The 22,766-nt window shown below is 40.4% G+C and overlaps 1 protein-coding gene across 1 annotated transcript in view; it reads right to left on the reverse strand.

Annotated features, from left to right (window-relative positions):
* RELN (reelin) overlaps positions 1–22,766 on the reverse strand; it is a 473,567-nt gene that overhangs the window by 77,555 nt on the left and 373,246 nt on the right. The window contains exons 28-36 of the mRNA XM_045031243.1: positions 20,700–20,935; positions 17,451–17,608; positions 16,346–16,553; positions 11,858–11,934; positions 7,453–7,611; positions 6,176–6,364; positions 5,670–5,943; positions 3,415–3,555; positions 3,138–3,315 (exon numbers count right to left, since the gene is read on the reverse strand). Coding sequence (XP_044887178.1) covers positions 3,138–3,315; positions 3,415–3,555; positions 5,670–5,943; positions 6,176–6,364; positions 7,453–7,611; positions 11,858–11,934; positions 16,346–16,553; positions 17,451–17,608; positions 20,700–20,935 — 1,620 coding nt within the window. The remainder of the gene's footprint in view (positions 1–3,137; positions 3,316–3,414; positions 3,556–5,669; positions 5,944–6,175; positions 6,365–7,452; positions 7,612–11,857; positions 11,935–16,345; positions 16,554–17,450; positions 17,609–20,699; positions 20,936–22,766) is intronic.

The raw sequence follows: 22,766 nt of genomic DNA on the forward strand, positions 1-22,766 counted from the left end.
GGAAGGTCGCTACAGCGTGTCACCCTTTGGTATCTCAGCAATAGAGCCCTTTGGTACTTGAATGTTATAGAGCCTGGAATTTGCTCTTGTTAACATGCTTGCCCTGATCAGGCTTGTTCCATTAATCCCTCATCGCTTCCTTGAAGGAGGAGTGAAGGGCTATTGCAGCCTCAGGGGAGGATTTTGAGAGGAGAAATTTACTCTGAGGTTTACTCTCAAGAGCATGCTCAGGTTTCACAGCCAGACAGCTCACCTTCCTCAGTGGGGGAGGGGAAGGAGGAAGAGAAAGAGGAGTCAGAAGATTCTTATCTTCTGTTTTTGTGTGTGCCTTTTCTTTCCCCTTTTTAGCCTTTTTAAAAAAATCTTTTTAGTGTGCTTTGAGAGTGTAGGAGCTCTGCTGTGGCTTGGTGATGCCTTTTGTGGCTTGCCTTCCTTACGACCTAGAGTCCTTTTGAGAGGACTGTCTCACTTCCCCTGGGATCGGGAGAGGGAACTCATTGTCAGAGCCCTCCCTGCTGGAAGGCTGATTACAAACCCTGCTTCTTTCCCCAGGGCACTCAGGATCCATTGTAAGACTGGGAGGAGGAGAGGGAGATTTGTGGCCCTGCAACCTCCCCTCTTTGTTTTACGGGGGTCCCATGGGAATTATCTCGTGAGTCAAGTGGTCAGGGCCCTCCTTGCTTTTGGAGCCTCTCCCTGCTCTGCACTGGGGTTCCCAGTTCATTTTTCCCATATAGAGTCACAGCTGCCTCTGTGGGTAGGAGACCCCACCTGCCTGTCCAACTCAGGATCTAACAGCGTAAGGGACAAAAGGCTGGGAGCCGGCTGGGCACACCTCACCATCTGCTGAGTCTGGCAAAGCTGCCTCACGTAGAGCACCACTTGGCTTTGACCTGGTGCTTTCTTGGCTGCTCTGCCATGCCTGTAAGGGGCAGAGGAGCTAGCAGGAAGATGCTGCAGGGGAGGCTCAGGGAGCCTTAAACCCCCAGAAGGTTGACAGACCCAGGGAGGAGGAGGAATGTCAAGGAGGGAGAGTGCTGCTCCCCACTGCCCAAAAAAATAGGCAGAAAAGTTAAAATAGGAGGAGGAAGAACGGAAGCAAAAGAACCATCACCGCCTGCTGCTGCAGAGGCACAGAGTCTGTCACCACGCAGGAACAGAGGGAGTTTGGCCAGACCATGCAGCAACAAAACTCTGCCTCTGTGAGCTGCAGAAAGAGGAGAGCAGCCCAGATGTCCAGAATTGTGGGAGACAGATGGCTGCAGAAACCAAACAGCAAGCAATTGAATTTTAAATCACATTGTCAAGTTTTGCTAAAGGATGCTTGTACTGGTGATAGGGCGTACAGTACAATCAGATTGTTACATCCTTGAACCCATAGGACACAGGTCTGGAAAGGACCTCCTTGGTCATCGAATCCAGTCTCCTATTGCAGGCAAACTCATCATATAATCCTATTTATAAATTTATTAAGATCTATCTTAGGTTGCTTGCCCCCACTACTCCTACTGGAACACTGTTCCAGAACTTCAGTCCTCTGGTAGTTCTTCTAATTTTCAGCCTAAATTTATTCATGGCCATTTTATAACCATTTGTTCTTGTGCCACAATTGTACTTTAGTTTAAATTGCTCTTCTCCACCTACAGACCCTAATACCTCCCTGATGTATTTATAAAGAGGAGTCGGATCCATGCTCAGCCGTTGATTTGCAAGCTTAAACAATCCAAGCTCTTTTAGCCTCCACTCATAAGATAGGCTCTCCATTCCCCTGATCATCCTGGTAGCCTTTCTCTGCACCTGTTCTAGTCTGAACCCATATTCTCTTTTAGGTCTTTCTGTTCAACTGCTATAATACTCAGCTCTGACTGTTTGCTGGAGCTTTGTGGGACTACTGGCATATTAACAACAACATTGTCACCACCATTAAGCTTTTATATAGATCCCAAAGGGCTTTACAAAGGAGGTAAATATTGTAACACAACCCTTTTAAAATGGGAATAGATCAAAGCACATTAACATAGTGTTAATATGTGTCAGCAGGATCCACCTGGACATTAGTCCACGACAGGCTAGTTTCAGGTACATTCACACCCCAGTTTGCTGTGAACTAATTGTTCATCTAGACAAGCCCTAAGTGGATGGCCCTGACTTTGCGTGGATCTGGGGAGCAGAACCACTGCTCATTTGGCAGGGATTTGGCAAACCCAGACTCTGCATGGGGTTCCTCACAGATTTTTCCCCTCTTCTAGGGTTTCCTTCCTCAGGTATTTCTTCAAGAAGTATCTATCCAGGTTTAGGACAGTTAATATTCTTAATGTGATTTTGATTATCTGAAGTTGCTTAACTGGAAAGGAATAGAAGTTGTGCAAAGAAATATTTTTAAAGATTTCACTGATTACACCTAAATTAATATTTACACTTTATTTTTGAGACGCATTAAACTAATGGTATGACAACACAGCTGTGGATTTGCACTCTAACTGAAAATGGCTTGCATGTCAACTCAAAACTAGAGTGCTTGTGTGAACAAAGACATATCTTAAGGTTATAAAGGCAGTGCAAGGTTTGGAAAGTAAGCTCTATTCTGTCTTACATATTTGATTTTTTAATCTATCTATCTATCTTCATAAAAATAAAATTTAAAAAATATACATTAAACACATAAATAAATATAAAATAATGCTAAATAATCCACATCATACAAAATTTGCAAAAATAAACATGTAGGTTGAGATTTATAAAATTAGCAATGGGATTTACAAAACTAGAAGGGGATTTAGACACAACTCCCATTAATTTTTTCAAGCCAATTATGGGAGTTATGTGCCCAAACCCTATAATTGGCTTGGAAAAATCTCAATCATGGAGTTTTATTTTCAGCTTTCAGCTTTGTTAGAAATGACAGCAGAAGCTAAAGTAGAAATTGGAAAAATAATATGTTAAATGTTCAAAAAAGGAAACGTGCTGAACACAGTGAATATAACTCAGGCCAGAAAATAGTATCAAAGGTGAAAAATAACCTCTTGTCTAAAATTATTAAAATAATCATTTGCAGGAAACAAAGAAAGGAAAATATACTTGCTATTATTAAGAGTATTGATATTTTATTAAATGTTTAAATATAAATAATATCTAACCCCTTTAAAAATGAGAGTGGTTCCAGATTTGATTGTGTCACTGTTCAGGTTTCCCCTCTCGGCACCATAGACTTCAGGCCAAAGATCAGGATGCAAGTTACCGTTGAAGTCATCTTTCAGAACAGAAGGCAGAGGCGCAACAGGGACACAGTACGGACCTCCAAAGCCTCTGTCACACCTGACAACATATTGGTGGAAAAAGGGATTATCTATCTGGGGTAATAAAAATACAACTTTACTATGAAAACAGCACATGATGTCAGGTTTGTCTACTTACACACAGTGGCCTGAGTCACAGATTCCATGGCCAGAGCACATCCAGGGACATCCTGTAGCCAAGACTACATTATCTATAGCCCAAGAATCTGCTCCAGGAGTGTAATCATATTGAATCCATCTGAAACGTGTTCTGGGAGAGCTAGCAAAACAGAAAAAACAGAACTCAGTTCAAAAAATGGCATTCTAGTCTGCATTTGGGAAAGGCAATAGAAATATCTTAAATGTATTCCAGCTGAAACTGAACCCTATCCTGGAGTCCTTCTCAGGCAAAATTCTAACTGACTCTAACAGGAGTATAGCCTAAATGAAAACTGATTAAGGATTTTAGGATTATTGTGTCTTTCTCTTCAATATCTAACTCTCTGAGTCTCCATTTTTCAATACTGTACACATAGTTGGGGGGGAGGGATAGCTCAGTGGTTTGAGAATTGGCCTGCTTAACCTAGGGTTGTGAGCTTAATCCTTGAGGGGGCCACTTAGGGATCTGGGGTAAAATCAGTACTTTGGTCCTGCTAGTGAAGGCAGGTGGCTGGACTCAATGACCTTTCAAGGTCCCTTCCAGTTCTAGGAGATAGGATATCTCCATTAATTTACTTTATTTATTTATTTATAGTACTTTGCAATGGGACATGTATGATGCTGAATTCATTGCTTAGATTTATGGTTCAGATGTGTGCACCATTTAACACAATGTAGTTGAGCAAGAGGCATTAAATACATTAGTATTCAATAGCTTGTTGCACACACAAATAACTTTTCAATGCAGCTAGGAGTTTATCTGTATGAATCAGTTTGTTTTAAACTATGATATGTCAAGCTAAAATTCAGAAGATAGAGAGCCCTATCCTGTGCCCATTGACACGGAAGCAGAATTGGGTCCTGTGTATTGTCAGGGTTTTAAAAAAATCATAATTTCATCAGAATAAGAAGGCAGATGAAAGATCTTCTCCAGTATCATGTAAGGAAGAAGGAATGAAAATATATATTTCTATAACTATTGCCCATCCTGCAGTACATTATGGTTAGCTGGAGGAAAAAAGTTGAAAAATCTAAACAAAGATGCTATTGGTTAGATGATCTTGGATTTGTTCAGGCAGGTAACATGCAGTGGACTGGAACGCATTGCATACCATACCATCTATATCACTGAATGCAAAAATCCCATTAACTTCAATAGGATCAGGATGGGGCCCAATGTATGAAGAAGACTATTTGGGAACGGAGGCATGGCGTAGTGGACTGCGTAGTGGGATTTGGAGCCATGAGTTGAGTTCTAGCCTCCATTCTGATGTTGACTTCCTGTGTGACCTTGGATATGTCATACTAACAACTATGTACCTGTTTTTTTTTCTGTAAAAGGGAGTAACAGCATTTACCATAAGGGTGCGAGGCTTAATTAGTTAATAGTTGTAGAGAGTTTTGGTGAGGGTGAGGTAAAGCACTAAGATGTGTAATGCTAAGTATTATTATCATTAGTGTGTTAATACTTAGCATTACACAGTTTAATGATATTCCTAAACTTGGAGAATGGGTTCATTAAGAAAGCAGAACTCAGCACATCTGCCATGTTTGGTTACAACTGTATCTTATTCATATTAAGGAGCAGGGTTTTAATTCTTCCTAAAAATGGAATTTTTTTCCCAATCAGAGAGGCTGAGATTCGCAGATTCAGCAGAAGCACATTCTGATTTTCTTTAATGTCACAATTAATTCTGCCTTAGTGGGTGTTATGTGGTTATGCTATGTAAGATATAAATTTTATCATTCTTATACTGATATGATGATGGCTTAATTAAATCTGACAAAGGAAGGACATGTGGGGTCTTATCATTGTAAAAGTGTAAGTGCATAAATCTTGGTCTGAAATGGCATTGTATCTATCTGTGCACATGGCAAAATGCCTTTATTTTAAGGTGTTTTTCTTCTGAAATGTGTGAGTGCATTAATTTCTGACACTTCATTGGTGAATCTTTAAAACCCCATAGTAGATTTACAGCCCTTGTTCTGGTTAGGTCAGAGGCAAGACTCAAGAATTGACTTAGCTAAATTTGATATTTTCACAGACTCTCGCAGCTCATATTATATCTGTTGAAATATTCTAAAGTGCAGTTTATAGGGATGATGTATTTATTTTCTGACACATTTCATATTTAATTAAGAAATAATCAGAAAATTCCCAAGCTGAGGCATATTTGTTCAAATTAGTTCAGAAAAGCCTATATTTTGATATATAGCCAACACAACAATTCTCACATGGTTGCAAGTGGAAGGTAGACAGTAATTCGCTTCCAGTTCTGGAATCTTTCTGATCTGTAAATTGAACTCTCAGTGTAATGCTGACAACCTATGCTTGGAGGAACACACTCTTCAGTCACCAGGTGCCAGTCTCTTCCATTATTTAAGGAATACTGCAAGTGAATGCCTTGGGAATCGCTGAATGGCTTACTGCAGCCCATGCTCAGCTCAAACTGCAGGAAAGTGGAGGCTGACACATGGAAATCCCAAGTCTCAGCATAACGAGGTTTTCCTAAGAAAAGAGAACAAAAATACTTTCTTATTATGTAATGTTTTAATATTATGTAATGTTTGCTTTTTCCTTGGGCTCAGCATTTTCTACTTTATAGCCTGAAAGCATTTCTCCTTTCCCCAACAGACTATTATACAGCTATCCTCCATTTTTTAAATGGATCCTATAAAGACTTAAGCCCCCTGTAGCCTAAAAAATAGGCCCATTCAGACCTTCCTTTAGACTCACATACCAGTATCTTCACTGAACATCAGAGCTGTATCCATAGATAGACAGTCAATATCTACTTGACCCCCTTGGATCCTGTACCAACTTGCTTGTAAATCTGCAGATCCATCAAATTTATCTTGAAAACCAGTCTGAGAGCTGTCATTCATTCCTATAAGGACATCATCCAAGGCCCACTGTGCTGAAAGTTTCCCTACAAACAGAAAGACAGGGAGGTTAGTGGAGCTCCAGTAAGATATTTAATCATGTCTGTACTATTCATGCAGACTAGCTTAATTGTTTCACAATTCCAATACCACCTTTTTGTGAGGATAAAGTTCAATCAATTAAAATCTTCTTGCTAACCATACCTGACAAGTTACTCAAGATATAATCCACCATCTATTGGTGGCACTATTTCTGAGGAACACAGACATTTCCTCCTCTTTAGTTTTCAAGCTGGAATACTAGTGCCATCATAATCTTTTCCTCTTTTTAAATGAAGTACTCCCTGAGCCTCTGTTATGCAGATTGGGCTTCTCAACCTGCCCTTTCTATTGCTAAATGGGAAGGGGGTCCTGACTAGTTAAGATGGGGGTTCTGGTCTGGAAAAGGGAGCTGTGGTGAGGAAAAGGTTGAAAACCCCTTGTGCAGATGATATTCATGGAGTTGTTCTTCACCTTCTCCCTACCTCATCTCTGTTCTCGTCTTCTTGCCTGAGCCAGCCCAACAATCCCATCAATCCATTTCTCTCTACACTCTCATACTGGATGTCCTACTACTGTATCCCCTTTAATACTATCAACTGAGAAGCAGGAGGACAGGAAGAGAAAAATGACAACTAACTTCAGCTTATAAATTGTAGGCAAAACATACATCAAGATGATAAAGAGCACATCTAAGTAACCATATAAGCTTACTTGGACTGCCTTCCTTTTCTCATTCCCTCATGTCTGTTATCAATCATAAAGTTTGATTGAAACTTAGAGTGTGAACAGTTTGGTGTAGGAACTGTGCAGTTATTTGCTCTGTAAAGCACGATGCACATTTATGGTGCTATATAAACAATAACAACAACAATAATAATATTATGACTGAGAAAAGCCTTGTTTAGCAGTAAGCTATGAATAGGCCAAGAGCCAAAACTGTCCTGTGGTAGCTGTAAAGGCATAATACATTTTTAGTTTGTTTTTCCTAAAATAAAATGTCCACAGCTCTTAACCTTATTTCCAAGCACTGGAAGGCTAGATGTTTGTTTTATTGGAAAACTGCTTATTAAATTTTTAGTAAAGCATTGGTTACCATGTTGGGGTTGCCACCATCGGAAAGCAGTTGCAGATGTTTTAGCTTCACGGGGTAGATCTATTGAAACAATCTGTGGTTCTAAGTAAGACATGTAATCGAGCTCTCGCAGCAAATGCCAGGTTATTCCATTGTTATTTGTGTACTGAACTACAAGCCCTGTATTAAAAATGAACAAAATCATTTATTTAAACCGCACAGAAAAAATAAGGCCAATCCTTCAGTCCTTATTCAGCCAAATCCCCATATCAGTTTAATGTACACTACATGACATGGGAAAATGGTTTGTTTTTTTCATGTAGCACATAATTTTTTGTGAAGAGAGCCCTTTGTTGGCAGCATGTTATTACTGTTGTCAGGATTACTGGTTGTCATATGTTGCTTGCATCTGACAGGGCCAGATTCTCCCTTTGGTTATACAGGTACAGCCCCACTGAAACTAGAGAGATTGCACCACTGAAACTGTGGGAAGGATTTGACTCACATGTTTTAATACATTTAATATCTATTTCATATAATTAATCTTGTGGCTTGTTTGGGTCACTAAGAGGATGTGTTTTTGCAGGCTATAAACCCAGTCCTTTCTGAAGATGGTGCCTGACTGTGATTTCACCCTTACTATATATACTACATCCTTAAAAGTTACATTATCTCCATTATCTTAGATTTACTATGGTAGATATTAGAACACAGTAGAGCCATGGGGGACAGAAGTCATTTATTGGCACTGCCTATCATATAGGAGAATGAAAGAAACACCACTAAGATACTCTGGGTTTGATTCTTCTCTCACATCAGTTTTACACTGCTGTAACTCCATCGACGTCAATAGATTTACTCCTGACTTACACCATTGTAAGTGTGAAGAGTATCAAGCCCTGTGAATGTAATGTATGAAAAGAGACTCTGGCCCTGATTCTGATCTTATTTATACTGGTATAAATCAGGGGGAAGTCCACTGACGTCAATGGTATCAAACTGCAGTGAGAGGAGAAAGAGGCTCTCCTGTGTAGAAGGTAATGAACTTCCTTGTCTTGCTTCTCATTTCACTTACCCTCAGTTTAAACTGGGAAATTCCATTTAATCTAATGGATTTACTCTTGATTTAGACCAGTGTATATAAAGGGAGAATCAGGCCCTCCCTTCATATTCCTATTTTATTCTAATTTTCTCACCCTCTTTAACTTCTTAGCTGAATAAATTATACAGTGTAAATGAGAGCTGACTCAAGCCTCAATGTTAACAAACACTTTTAGCTAGACTTTCAACTGGGGTCACACTTTCTTTAGAATACTTATATGATAATAATGTAACTTTCTTATCATTAGACCTCAGAGTGATTCACAATCTCTCATGCATTTATTTTAAGGCTGTGATTCTCTCACTGAGGTCGCAGAAGTCACGGATTCCGTGACTTTCTGTGACCTCCGTAACTTCCGCAGCAGCTGGTGTGGCTGACTCCAGGGCCAGCTACTTGGGTGCCCCACAGCCAGCTACATTGGCCGCTGCTGGAGCAACCCTGGGCGAGCTGCTCGGGTGGTCCCGGTGCCAGCTGCACTGGCTGCTGCTTGGGAGGCCCCGGGCAGCTGGTCCTGCAGACTGCTGGAGCAGCAGCCCTGGGGGAAGCCCCGGGGAGTGCCTGAGCAAGGGTCTTGTGGCCGCCGCAGAGCCAGCTACACCAGCCATTGCTGGACTGGCCCTGGGGCCAACTGCTCGGGCAGTCCCCGGGGCCAGCCGCACTGGCTGCTGCTCGGGTGGCCCCGGGGAGCACCTGAGCAGCAGCCCTGGGGGCTGCCCTAGGGCCAGCCGTACCGGCCACTGCTCGGGCAGCCCCGTGCAGCTGGCTCCGGGGATCGCCCGAGCAGTGGCCGGTGTGGCTGGGTCCAGGGAGCGCCCAAGCAGCAGTCCTGGGGGTGCCCTGGGGACCGCCCAAGCAGCAGCGGTCCTGGAGCAGCGAGGCCCCAGAAGTAGAGATTTAGTTAGGGGTATTTTTGGTAAAAGCCATGGACAGGTCACAGACCATGAATTTTTATTTATTGCCCGTGACCTGTCCATGACTTTTACCAAAAATACCCATGACTAAATCTTAGCCTGAATTTATCTTCATAACATCCCTGTGAGGTAGCTTTATTAGCCCCATTTTCATGATAGGGAATTGAGGCACAGAGAGGTTAAGTGACTTGCCCAAGGTCACGGTGGAAGTCTATGGAATTGGGACTTGAATGTGGGTCTCCCACAGCTTAACCCAGTGCCCTGACCACTGGATCATCCTTCTTCATCTCTTTCATTATTGGTTTTCTGCCTAAATGAAAACTGTATATTTCTGATTTTAAAACCAACTATGATTATTAAGACATGCCAGACTATGCCAGAATCTTTATTTTCATTGCTTCAAGAACTCTGTGCAAGGATTTAGAGAGATTTACATTTAAACTGCCAGTATTATACTAAGCCTGAGAACTGTCTGTGGGATGCAAATCACATGGGGAGTAAGATCTTTTGTACATTAAGGTTTTCGAGTGGTGCAGAAATGATGTTGTTTGTTTCTGTACCTGTCCTGTCAGGCAGTGTCCCCGTGGTGCTGATAGCATCCCTATTTGAATTGAGGTTAGTCCTTGTACTGAGTATAGACCCACGCAGAGGTAATTTGCTACAGTGCATATTATTTGAGCTCAGACACAATTATACTTGGAATCAGTACATAGTCATATGCATAAGCCTAGACATATTTTCAAACTGCTGTAGAACCAACTGACAAATCATGTTGTGGTCCTGTTGTTACACTCTGGGAGGAAAATTAGAAAGCATTCAGGAAATACACAAACAATTAATTTTGATTCACTTTCAATGTTATTTTTTAAACAGCATGCAGTCATCACTCCCCCTGCTTCATACCCAGTTCAGTTGGCAGAATAGGACCATAACAATGCAGGACAAGCTAGCTTTAAAAAACACCTCTGATTATCACTGTATCTTACATTTCCATGGGAAGCTGAGTTCATCTGCATGTAATGCCAATAAAATAATTACATAATTTTCCCAGCTGCCCTTACACAATAAAAATTATAACACATAGGGCCAGATTCTTATTTGGCATAAATTGTCACAGCTCTAGTGTCTCCCGTGGAACTACATCAATTTACACCAGCTGAGGATCTGCCTCCTGAGTAACTCCCTCATTCTTACAAAGCTCAAATTTCACACACCTCTCCCCTCCCCCCCCCCAAAACCCAAAAAACCAACAACAACCAACCTAGGGACACAAGAAAAATAAGAGTACAAGCAGATGGGAAAGATTAATTTATTTGGCCTAAATAATATTTTCTTCAGATTCAGTTTCATAATTCTGCATTCATGAGGCGAATAACGTATAATAAAGTTAACATCAGGTTTGTATGGCTTGGAGGTAAATAGGAGTTCAAAATGTGGAACAATAATTAGGAGTAGATTGCTTGTTTTTTATTTAAAAAAGACTTTTGTACCCTTCATAAAAGGGGGACAGTTAGTTGATTCGTATTAACTATTGTGACAGGGTCAGGCCAGAGGGCTACAGGAAAGTGATCAAAGATAGATATATTAGCCCCAGATTAAGCAGGTCCCTTTTCCCTGAGTAAAATAATGGGCTGTTCCAGAACAATCAGGAAGTTTCTGGAACCAATTATGGCAGGCAGGCTAATTAGAATACCTGGAGCCAGCTAAGAAGCTACTAGAATCAATTAGAACAGGCAGGCTAATCAGGGCACCTGGTTTAAAAAGGACCTCACTTCAGTTAGTGAGGTGCGTGCAAGGAGCTGGGAGCAAGAGGCATGCAAGGAGCTGGGAGTGAGAGGACGTGCTGCTGGAGGACTGAGAAGTACAAGTGTCATCAGGCATCAGGAGGAAGGTCCTGCGGTAAGGACAAAGAAGGTGTCGGGAGGAGGCCATGGGGAAGTAGCCCAGGGAGTTGTAGCTGTCATGCAGCTGTTACAGGAAACACTGTACAGAGCTGCAATCCACAGGGCCCTGGGCTGGAACCCAGAGTAGAGGGTGGGCCTGGTTTCTTCCCATCCCCCCAACTCCCTATTGGATACAAGAAGAGTTGACCCAGACTCTGGGTCCCACCAGAAGGGAAGGTCCCTGGCCTGTCCCCCGACCCACTAGGTGGAGATTGTTCTCCCCGCTTTCCCCATGCTGGCCAGTGATGAGGTTAGCTGAGTGAACGGTAGGTTTGAGCCATTAGCAAAAGTGGCCAAACCGAGGGCTGCTGTGAATCTCTGAGGCGAGCAAATCCGCCAATAAGCGCAGTACCCAACAAGGCAGGGGAGGAACTTTGTCACACTATGTAATGATCTTATTAATTCTGTAAAATAGGTCCAATGAACAAAAACTCTGCTAAAAGCTGGTTTCCAATGAAAAGGGACATTACCTTCATTCCTGGCTCTTGGTTTGTTGCAGAGAGTACCAGCTGTTTTGCTTCCAATTTGTAAATAAAACTGAACTAGTCTGTTGAAAAAAAAATAAAAAAGTGTTCTTACAAGAAAAATATAATACTGTTAGTTTTTTGTTGTTGTAGTTGAAATGTCAAAGCACAAATGCAGTATAAACAACTCTACTTTCCCTAACTCATGAAGATTTTTTATTTAGGTCGCTATTCAGGGCTTCTTAATTTAGGTAAAGTTTCCATCAAAATCAACAACCTATTAGGTCTATGGAAGTTTTTCCCAAGTAAGGAGTAATGTGGGGTCTGTAGAGCAAACAGCATTTGTGTGGACAGGTGATACCATGCTTAACAAATGCACTGTTCGTACAATGAAATGTATCTATTCACTAACATTGAAAAAACTTTCATAGAATTAAAAAAATGATTCTGAAGCAGTTTAATGTGGTTTCATTATTGTGGCAATAAAACCACCTGGACTTCTCTCCTTGTGAAACTACTGTCTAACAGCATAATACTGGGCTTTCTTGAAGGATGCTGCTTACTACTGCATTTGTGGAGATTTGGTAGCTCTTGAGAGAATGATATGGGAGAAAGACAAAGACACATTTATTATTATTTTTGAAATTTTAGCAATAACATTAAAATCCTAGTAATCCTAGTGCAGTGTTTATGCACAGACTGGAACACAGGAATTACCATACTAGTTCAGAGCCAAGGTCCAACTACTCCAGTATCCTTTCCTTGACAGTAGCTAGTCCCTGAGACTTCAGATGAATGTGTAAGAATCTGGTAATATTTGTGGGAAAATCTGCTCCACACATTAGCTCTGATCTTGATCCCTAATAGTTAGAGATTGGCTTAAACCCTGAAGTATGAGGTTAACATCCCTGCTAAAGTTTTTATTATTATTTATGATAACTCTGGATATTCCTGATATCCCTATAAATGTCCAGTCCCTTTTTGAATCTTAAGCGTTTGGCCTCAATGACGTCCTGTGGCAACATGTTCCGCAGGTTAATGATATGTTTTGTGAAAAAATATTTCCTTTGATCAATTTTGAATTTCCCATCTTGTAATTTAATTGAATATTATGAGGCAGAGAAAACAGAAGTTCCCAATCTACTTTCCCTAGACCATACATTATTTTATATACTTTTATCATGTCCCCCTTTAATTATCTCCTTTCTAAAATAAATAATCCCAATCTTTTCAATCTCTCTTCCTATTAGAGTTTTTTCCATGCCCTTGATCATTCTCATCACCCTTCTCTGCACCCACTCTCATTCTGCAATATCCTTTTTGAGATGAGATGACCAGTGCTGCACACAGTATTCCAGGTGAAGCCACACCCTTGAGGTATAAGATGGCATTATAATATTTTCAGTATTACTCTCCATCCCATTTCTTATTCACCTTACCATTTTGTTAGCTTTTCTGACTGCAATTACATATTGAGTGGAGGTTTTCACTGAGCTGTCTACACTGATGTCCCAGTCCCTTTCTTGAGTTTACAGTTGATTTGAACCCTGTATGGTGAAAGGGCAGTTTAACTTTTCCTCTCCAATGTGCTTTGTTTTGCAATTATCAGTATTGGATTCTGGTGTCATGTTAGATTTGGTGTTATGTTTCCCATTTGCATAGCTTATTTAGGGGCAGGTCTTCACTCAGCGGGTAGTGATCGATCTATTGGGGGTTGATTTATCGCGTCTAGTGTAGACACGATAAAATCGATCCCCAATTGCGCTCCCCATTGACTCCGGAACTCCAGCTCGCGAGAGGCGGAAGCGGAGTCGACGGGGGAGCAGCAGCGGTCAACTCGCCACTGTCCTCACGGCCAGGTAAGTCAACCTAAGATACACCGACTTCAGCTACATTATTCGCGTAGCTGAAGTTGCGTATCTTAAGTCCACCCCCACTAGTGTAGACCTGGGCTGTGTCTCCGAAATTCGTCACAGTCCTCTCTGGTCATGACCAACCTAAATAACTTTGTGTCATCTGTAAATGTTACCTCACCATTCATTTCTTCCTCTCTCCCTTTTCCAGACCATTAATAAATATATTAAGCAACAGTGCGATGTAGTAAAAAACCATGAGGTGCCCTACTGCTAACCTTTTGCCATGATGAAAATCTTATTCTTTGCTTTCTGTCTCCTAGCCAGTTTTGATCCATGACAATACTTTGCCTCTCCCCCCACGACTAATTAGCTTGTGTGGGAGCTTATGAAAGGCCTTTTGAAAAGCACTCACATAACTTATTTAAACATTTTACTTTATTATTTTAAATATACTTATTTTAGTGGGTGAATTTGTGGGTTGTGAAAGACCAAGGGCTTGATCCTCACTCACGCTGGTTTCATACCAGTGTAACTCCATTCTCTTCACAGGAGGTACACCTGATTTGCACTGCTACCAGTGAGCTCAGAATCAAGGAGTAGGACTATAGCCAAGCATAATGTAGTGCAGGTGCTGCACAAATTTCACTTGCACAGTTGTGCATGAATATCACCATAATCATCTACTCCTGTCTCTTGGCTTCTCTAAACCACAGTTTGTACTCATGCTCAGTTGTCTCAAACTGTGTGTTGTGTGTGTTATGTATTGTATGTCTACAGGAACTAGGATGATACTAGCAAGGTTATGTCCATCTGAGTCTTATTCTGGATCTAAACCCATATGCCCAAAAGTGAACCAACGTGGACCCTCTGCCCCATGCCTTGGTTTTGAAAGCCACTACCAGACCTGTATGTCTGTATAATACAGTGCTTGGGTAGTTAAACACTAGCTGGTGACAGATTTGAAAAAAATTACAGTTCTATTGTAAAATCTCTTTTTTTATGACTAGTAGTTCTCATGAAGACAGACTAGGAAGATGAAAATGTTGTGCAGAAGGACCAGCCTGCCCAACCAATCTTTAAGGGTTTGGCCCAAAACAAGTCTCTGAGACTATTCCACAGCCATTAACAACAGAGTCTGCAACACAGATGGGAGCCAAATCAACCAATGAGCCAGATGTCATCACTTGGAAAAAAATATATTCCACAGTTTTTATCTAGCGTCTGCAGCTGCCAGGCAGGCCCCATGTGTTACTACATTCACTGAGCTGATAGTGAAGGAAGCCACAGGGGGAAAAGATTAAGAGCAGGAGGCCGTGACTAATCAGTGATAAAAGAGCATCCAGGTTGGCAGCCTATTGGATGGAAATACTGCAGGTGAAATGGTGTCCTTGCTATAGTGGGCCATGTTTTGAGAATAGGGCTCTTTACCAGTAGGTGTCACTATAGGCAATTAAAATTACTGGGGCAATTTTGAGACGCAGGACAGCTTTTTCATGCAAACCAGGAATGATAATAGTTTAAAAGGGTCAAGAAGGAGCTTCAACTTCATCTCTGTAAAGTTTGAAATATTTAAAAAAATTAAAATGGTTTCAAACTCTGTAAAACCAGAAAGCTATCCATGTAAAAATGGCTTGGTACTAATGTGAAGATACTCCCTGGGCTTTACAATAGGTTTTCTGTGTGACAGGAGAAGTAATTATAAGTGTAACTTGCATATAAGTTTTACTATGATATGTTTACATCCGACATTATGCTCTGTGATTAACTACATAAGATTTCAAAAATCTGATATGACCCTTCAGGACACAGAACTAAGTGCTCTCCTCTGTCACATGGTTCACGGAGTAGCAAATGGACACAAATACCAGCCAAACATGAGTGTAACACACAAAAAAGGCAGCTGTTACGTTGCATGCTGCCCCCCTCCAAGATGCCAGCAATCTTGCTAAAGCCCCTGCACACACAATACAATATGTAGGGTTCTTTGGGGGCAGTGAATGGGCTGAAAAAAATGGTGTTAGGGAATGCCGACTCTGTGTAGTATGATCCCGTAGAAATCACCCATAAATGATGGGGCAAATTGTTGCATTACTTATTCCTGACCCTACAGAATTAACCCCCACTCCAATTTCTGCACCCCTTATAGATGGTGGTAGTGTACAGCAGCAGGCGGGCAGACAATGGCTCTGTGGCAATGCTGTCAGGATGTACAGGGTCCAGGACAGCACGTGAAGGAAGCTTTCTGCATGTTTGAGGCACAGATTCTTTAGGGATTCTCTGGTTTTGTACAATTTCAAGGCCATGCCTCCTGCCTGTTCCATCTAGAACCCGCTGCTAAGCCATCCTTCCAGAGGGGTGAATGGATCACATTTTCTAGGCTGCTATTCCCTTGCATATATTAACTTTTCCCCTTCTGAGTTTTTTTTCAAGGAAGGGAAGGATTTTGCCAAGAGTTTTCAAAAAGAGTAATTTCTGCTGGAGCATGCTGCATTTTCTCTCTAAGATGCGCCTTAATAATGTATTGGTTGCAGTAAAAACAAGAATGGTTCATACCCTCTCTCGCTTTATTTCTGTAACAATACAGGGGACACAATGCTAATATACATACATTTTCTGAGAAGCAGTATTTACTATTGACCTGATATTTGTGGTGTCCAGAGGGACAGTTCTTGCTTCCCTTTTGCCGGGCCCATCGAAGTAAAGAGATTTCCCATCACTGAGTGTTCCACAGCCTGTTCCAACCTGACCTCCAGTTATCTTGTACCAGAGAGGGCTCAGCTTCCTCTCAAACCTGTCGAACATCTCACTGTGATTAGGTACATTAGACACACAGGTTCCATGTGCGGCTTCAGAAGAAAAAAATATATAGGAGATGCTTTGTTGAAATAGTGCTGAACAGTAAAAGTCAGATGCAGTAAATTGGCAAACGGTATTATTACTTCCACATATTAGACTCTTATGAGACAGCTCCATGATGAAATGATTGCACCTCCATTTAATCCTCTTTACAAACACCCTTTCTAGTCAGAAAAAGCCTCCCTCCCCTAACCTCCCTTCTCAGAGTAGCAGGATGTTTAATTAATACAGTGAATATTGCAACATTTTATGTTATCAAACACAGTTTTTGCAAACAGAAAAGGTGTTATCCTGTTGCTTCTGTTTAAGTGCAAAACATGTTAGTTTGTTGCTTTGCTGCTGTAGAGGTTCAGAAAAGTTGTATATGCAACTGGTTGTGTCAATCACAGGTTTTTTTTTTCTTTATAAAACACTTGAAACCACAAGTGAACAGAATTTTCCACAGAAGGTCTGTCATAACATATGTTCATTCCTGGTCACATGCCATCTCAAGGCCAGGGGACTGAAAACAGAAGGAATTCTTTTGAAGACTGGCCAAAAAAATTCAAAGCAGACTTTTTAGTTTATAATATTTTCTCCAGTATTCTCTTTTATCTCTCTCTCTCTCCCCATTTATATGGATGGCAACATTCAAAGGTCGTAATGGTCAGAAAACATCACTAGTGTATGTGCTTTTGTAATGTTCCATTTTGGCAGTGTTGGATTTACTAGCTCATGAAATGTGCTTTTACAGAATTAAAAAAAAAAAGATTCTCACTCCAGAGTTGTGAAATTTATGACATCATGTTTTCCCTCTATAGCAGAGAATATAAGGAGATGATACATTTTAAACATTAGTTCATCACAAACATGCTTACAGCAGTCACATATAAATAATGTAGCCTTACCTGTATAGCCCAAGTCACAGAAACAGACTCCAGAGACACAGTCCCCATGACCACTGCAGTAATTGGGACAAGGCTCTGAGATGTAAACCCCATCTAAGCCAAAAGGGGGCACATTCTTGTGAGAACTGCTCTCCTGGATCCAGCGGAATCTAGTCTTACTGTGAAGAAATGATAACCAAAGGCACAGCATTACTGCTGATTGCTTTAATGTCCCTTTTGTATTTCATCTACTATCTCATGCTGAAAACTAAAAGAAGCTTTGCTAGAATAGCCTTTATAAATGAGATACAAACATGTGCTTGGAAAACACTGACCATTTTCTTTACATCCTTATATTTTTGTGAAATTTCCTTATGGATTTTCTTTCCAGACAGTTTCTTCTATGTATTATGACCTCCTTTATTTCTCAGGCAGCACAATGCCCAGTGTGGAGCACTGTGCCTGACGTGCTTATCAGTAGGCAGGAGTGAACTGAATAGATGCACTCTTTGTGATTTGTCTCCTTTTAGTTCTGCAAATAGCTTTAGACACTGCTGCGCGGGTAGTTAAGTTTTGAAATTCCTGAAACCCATTTGTTACAGTGCTTAATAAAAGAATCTAGTATTGACAAGGATGCAGAATGTAACTGATGGTACAGTGTATTTATGTGTAAAATGCTTAAAGAAATGAAGATTCAGTTATTACAAGAATTAGTTAACATCTGCAAATAATGGTAGGTAAAGAATCTTAAAGTACTTTGTGCACCTAAACAGAATAGTAAGTGTCTTAGTCCTGGATCATATTATGGCCAAAAACCGATTCCTTAAAAACAATGGGCCAAATCCACAACCAGTGAAAATTGGCACATGTCCATTAACTTCAGTGGACCTATACTAATTTACACCAGCTCAGGGTCTGGCCCATTGCTCAAGAAATTTGTCAATGAAAAAGGTGTCTATATAGAAAAATAAATTTTCTTTTAATCCTTATAATAATGATCAATTTGTAGGAGGATGACATCTGGGAATTTGCCTTGTCAGTGGTTTTATAGCTGCTAGTTAAAGGATCAGGAAGGTTTCCAGATTGGGTTGTCTCCTGTCTGATACTGGACCCAGGTAATTCTAACATCCAAAATGTGCTCATCATGTGAACCATTACAAGTTCCTGACTCACCTATAGGATTGGAAGTTGGCTTGGAAAGGACAGGTAAGCTGTGAGTAATGTCCACAGGGATCAGAGGTTAACTGATTTACCCAAGGTCACACAGGAAGTCTGTGGCAGAGCTAGGAACTGAATCAAGATCTCGTTTCCCACTTCAGTGCATTAACAACATGACCATCCTTTTTACCCTTTCTAATGTATCTACTTTTTTTCTACTATCCATGACCATGGTATCTGAGTGAGGAACAAGGGACATATTTTAATTTAATTGTCAGCTCTCAATCACATTCCACCAACTAACCACACAGCATATTCCAGAGATAACCCCAGAAGCACGAATTCCTAGTTGGTACAAAACCAATGCAATGTTGACACTTTAGGAACCACATAATACTGTCCTATCTGTAATGCTAATCTGCTGAATTTAAGATACTGGTGGCAACTTTTTTCTTTCAGTTGTGCTGGGTTTTTTTTCTGATCATGCTACTGAACATAACTCCAAACAGATTGCTGCTATTGATTCTGTACTGCTTGTTTTGGGTAAATCAAATCAGCTAGTGTCAGATTTGTGTGGCTTGGCCCCTGCTTTTCTTGGCTAATTACTGAAAAAACTTGTTACGGTACACATTGGTAATTCAACTCCTCACAGTAAAGACACAGACTCCCTCTGCTACATGACATGCCATATACAGTAAATCTTTGCAGTGGGAAAAGCATAAGGAGTGACTGGCAGTCTGACAGAGCAGAAAACTGCAGATAGCAATAGTATGGCTGCACTGAGAGAGAATTAGACAAGAGAGCAGATGATCTCAATCAGTGGGTGGTATATGGACAGACAGGTGTATAATTGCATGGTAGCTTCGGAGAGAAGCAGGAGGGATATTTCTATGTGGAGAACTAGGGGTATGCCAGACTTCAGAGTTTTTATCTGAGGATGTGGGAAGGCTGGAAATGGAAATGAGAAAATTCAAATAAGTTCAAGTAGGATTCAGACAAGGCTCTCTCTTTTGGGGCTTGTTAGAATCTTTCTAAACCTTTGAGGTTTTCTCATTTATATAGATCACTCATCAAGTTTATATGTGGGTAGTGTGACTGATGGGAGCTACTGAAAAATCTAAGAGCACTGATTTTCACCTGCATTTGCAATAGACTATAACGTAGACTTAAAGCCATCTGATAAAGTGACCTCTTTTGTTTTGGGGTTTTCTGGCTGTGAATACAATTTGACTGATTGGCACTACTCCATAGTGGAGTCTTTATAATGTTTATCATTATCCGATGACATGACACATTACATAGCAGCTCAAATACCCTTCTGGTTTTTTCGTCATCCAGTAGCAACTGTTTGCAAGACTAATCCTGTTGAGACAGCTTATTTGATTCCTATGACCTATCACTCTCTTGCTGGTGTTGCTGATCTAATTGATAAGCATTAAGAAAGGTAGCTTTATTATAAAAAGATTTATGTCAAATTAAAATGTGATTTTTATTATCGTTGCCTGTTGCCTTGTAATTTAATTTTATAGACTGTTCTGACACCTGTAAAATGAAAAGCTTTTTCCCTGTTTTGTATGAGAAATGAATATATTCTTTCTGGACCATGTAGTTTGGTTTTAATTTGCTAAATCTTACTAGTATTGGCTCAAAGTACAGAAGTCAAATTCACATGTACAGTAGAACCTCAGTTACAAACACCAGAGTTACAACTGAGTCAACCATACACCTCATTTGGAACTGGAAGTACACAATCAGGCAGCAGAAACGCCCCCACCCCCAAAAAGCGAATACTGTACAGTACTGTGTTAAATGTAAACTACTACAAAAATAAAGGGAACGTTTAAAAAAAAGATTTGACAAGGTAAGAAAACTCTTTCTGTGCTTGTTTCATTTACCTTAAGATGGTTAAAAGCAGCATTTTTCTTCTGCATAGTAAAGTTTCAAAGCTGTATTAAATCAATGTTGGGTTGTAAACTTTTGAAAGAACAACCATAACATTTTGTTCACAGTTACAAACATTTCAGAGTTATGAACAACCTCCATTCCTAAGGTGTTCATAACTCTGAGGTTCTACTGCATAATATAATTCACAGAATTAAAGACCTATAGTACCTGGCTGCAAGAGATCTTGGAATGATAATAGTAATTCTTGTCCACTCCTCAAAGTCTCCTGTGTAATACATGGATGGCTCACTCAGCTCCCGGGAACTTCCTTCACATCCTTTGATTCCAGGAGATGCAGGATAACAGCCCTCTTTCACAAGTGACCAGAACAGGCCAGCATCATGGGAATACTGAAGGAGAACTGGAGCAGAACTACTGTACTGATTACTGCAACCGATGTTCAGCTGTAAGAAATATGATAAAAGTAGAATAGAGTTGATGAGGTGTAGAGACCTGCAGTTTTGTTTTTGATTATCAGCTGCACCTAATCTGTAATTTTAAAATTTGTGAGGCAGAGTTCCTATGAAATATGGAAACCCAAAGACAATCAGAGACCATTATGTTTTGGGATCTATTTGGCATTCCTCAGTAAAAATCCTTGCTGCATCTTTGTTGAGGTTGCTGGGCACATAAAATGTGATGCTTCAAAGTGGATTTTATGCACATAAAACATATTAGGTATAACACTGTACTTGTATTTCTGCAATAAAGGACACAGACCCCAACTATTATTGGACAAGTATTCTGTTGCTTGTGTTCTAGTCCTCTCTTCATAAATGAAAGCAAAGGTGCATAGAAGTCCTTAAACAAGTTGTAGCACTGAGTCAGGCTGAAGAGTATTATGGAGAAGAATATTACATATACTATGATGATGAAGGCAGTACAACAATATTGCCAATTCCAAACGTTCAAAAATCATGAGTGAGGCTCCAAAAAATTAGGAGATTGTTTTAAAAATCATAATATTTTTACATAAACGCATGACTCCAGTTGATGGAGTTGAAAGAACACCACCAAATATCATGAGATTTGCAATCAAATTGCAAGAATTGGTATAAGAACCTGTACAGAATAGAAAAGAATGCACACTGAAATTCACTGTATCCTTCTTCTTCATAAAAGGCCCTATTCTGGATCTCTTATTCAAATGAATCATCTCAGGCCTGATTGTCCATGACCCTTGTGCAAGTGGATAGGTGGGAAAGGTACAAGGAACCTTCCTTATCCTATGCAAGAGGCTAAGATAGTCATAATCTCTGTGCATAGCTGGCCACAGAGAGGGGAATATACTGTGGGATAATGCAGCCTGCACATTCCACCTGCACTCCTGGAAGCACCAGGAAGATTTGTGTCTCCTGAGACACAATCTCTCCCAACGTTCCAAATACAACCCAATGTTTAGGGATGTGGCCACATACCACAATTTAGTCCATTGATTCCAGTTGGATTATGTATATGAGCAAGAGGTGCAGGATTAGTCCCCAATATATACGCAGCTTGATTAAATTCAAACAGTGCCACCAGCTCACATGAAATAAGAACGTACATTAGACAAACTTCAGCTACCACTTTCAGTTTTCAAATTATTACAAGTGTAATATTAGAAAAACTGATATTAGCTTTCATTATTGACCTGTAGAAATTCTACATTACTATGGAATATTTGTAAAAATATGCCAAAACATTTATGACAAATTACGATAAATGTGACTGTGCTTGGGTTTACTAGGAAAAATTATTCCCTACACTTGTATTAACAATGGAAACGCCACAAGTTCTCCAGGCACCTCAGTTAGAAAGAACACGCCCTTGTTTTATGAAGTCCCTCCTCTGTAAAGCCTGTGCAATACATTGGCAATGGGGATGTTGGGGAACTAATGGAGAGGAATTTCATTTTGGAGGTGTCATGAATAGTTAGTAAAGGGTTAAAGCATAGTACCTGGTGGGCATCTGACCTGAGGACCAATCAGGGAAGAGAATTTGAAACTCCTAGGAGGGAACTTTTCCCTCTGTTTGGGGGGGTCTTTGTCTTTGGCCGTTTGGAGTTCAAGAGACCAGACGAGTTAATCAAGTCCCTACAAGTTCCACCTTTCTGAACTAATTTCTTCTAGTCAAGATAGTGAGTATTAGAAAGATACTTTGTGTCCTTATCTAATAATCCTATGTTTGCAATTCTGTGTGTTTGTTATTGATTATTCTTAATTCTGCTTGTACTGGTTGTACTGAGAAAGAGAG

The sequence above is a fragment of the Mauremys mutica genome, chromosome 1 (genome assembly GCF_020497125.1).
Source record: "Mauremys mutica isolate MM-2020 ecotype Southern chromosome 1, ASM2049712v1, whole genome shotgun sequence".
Lineage (NCBI taxonomy): Eukaryota > Metazoa > Chordata > Testudines > Geoemydidae > Mauremys > Mauremys mutica.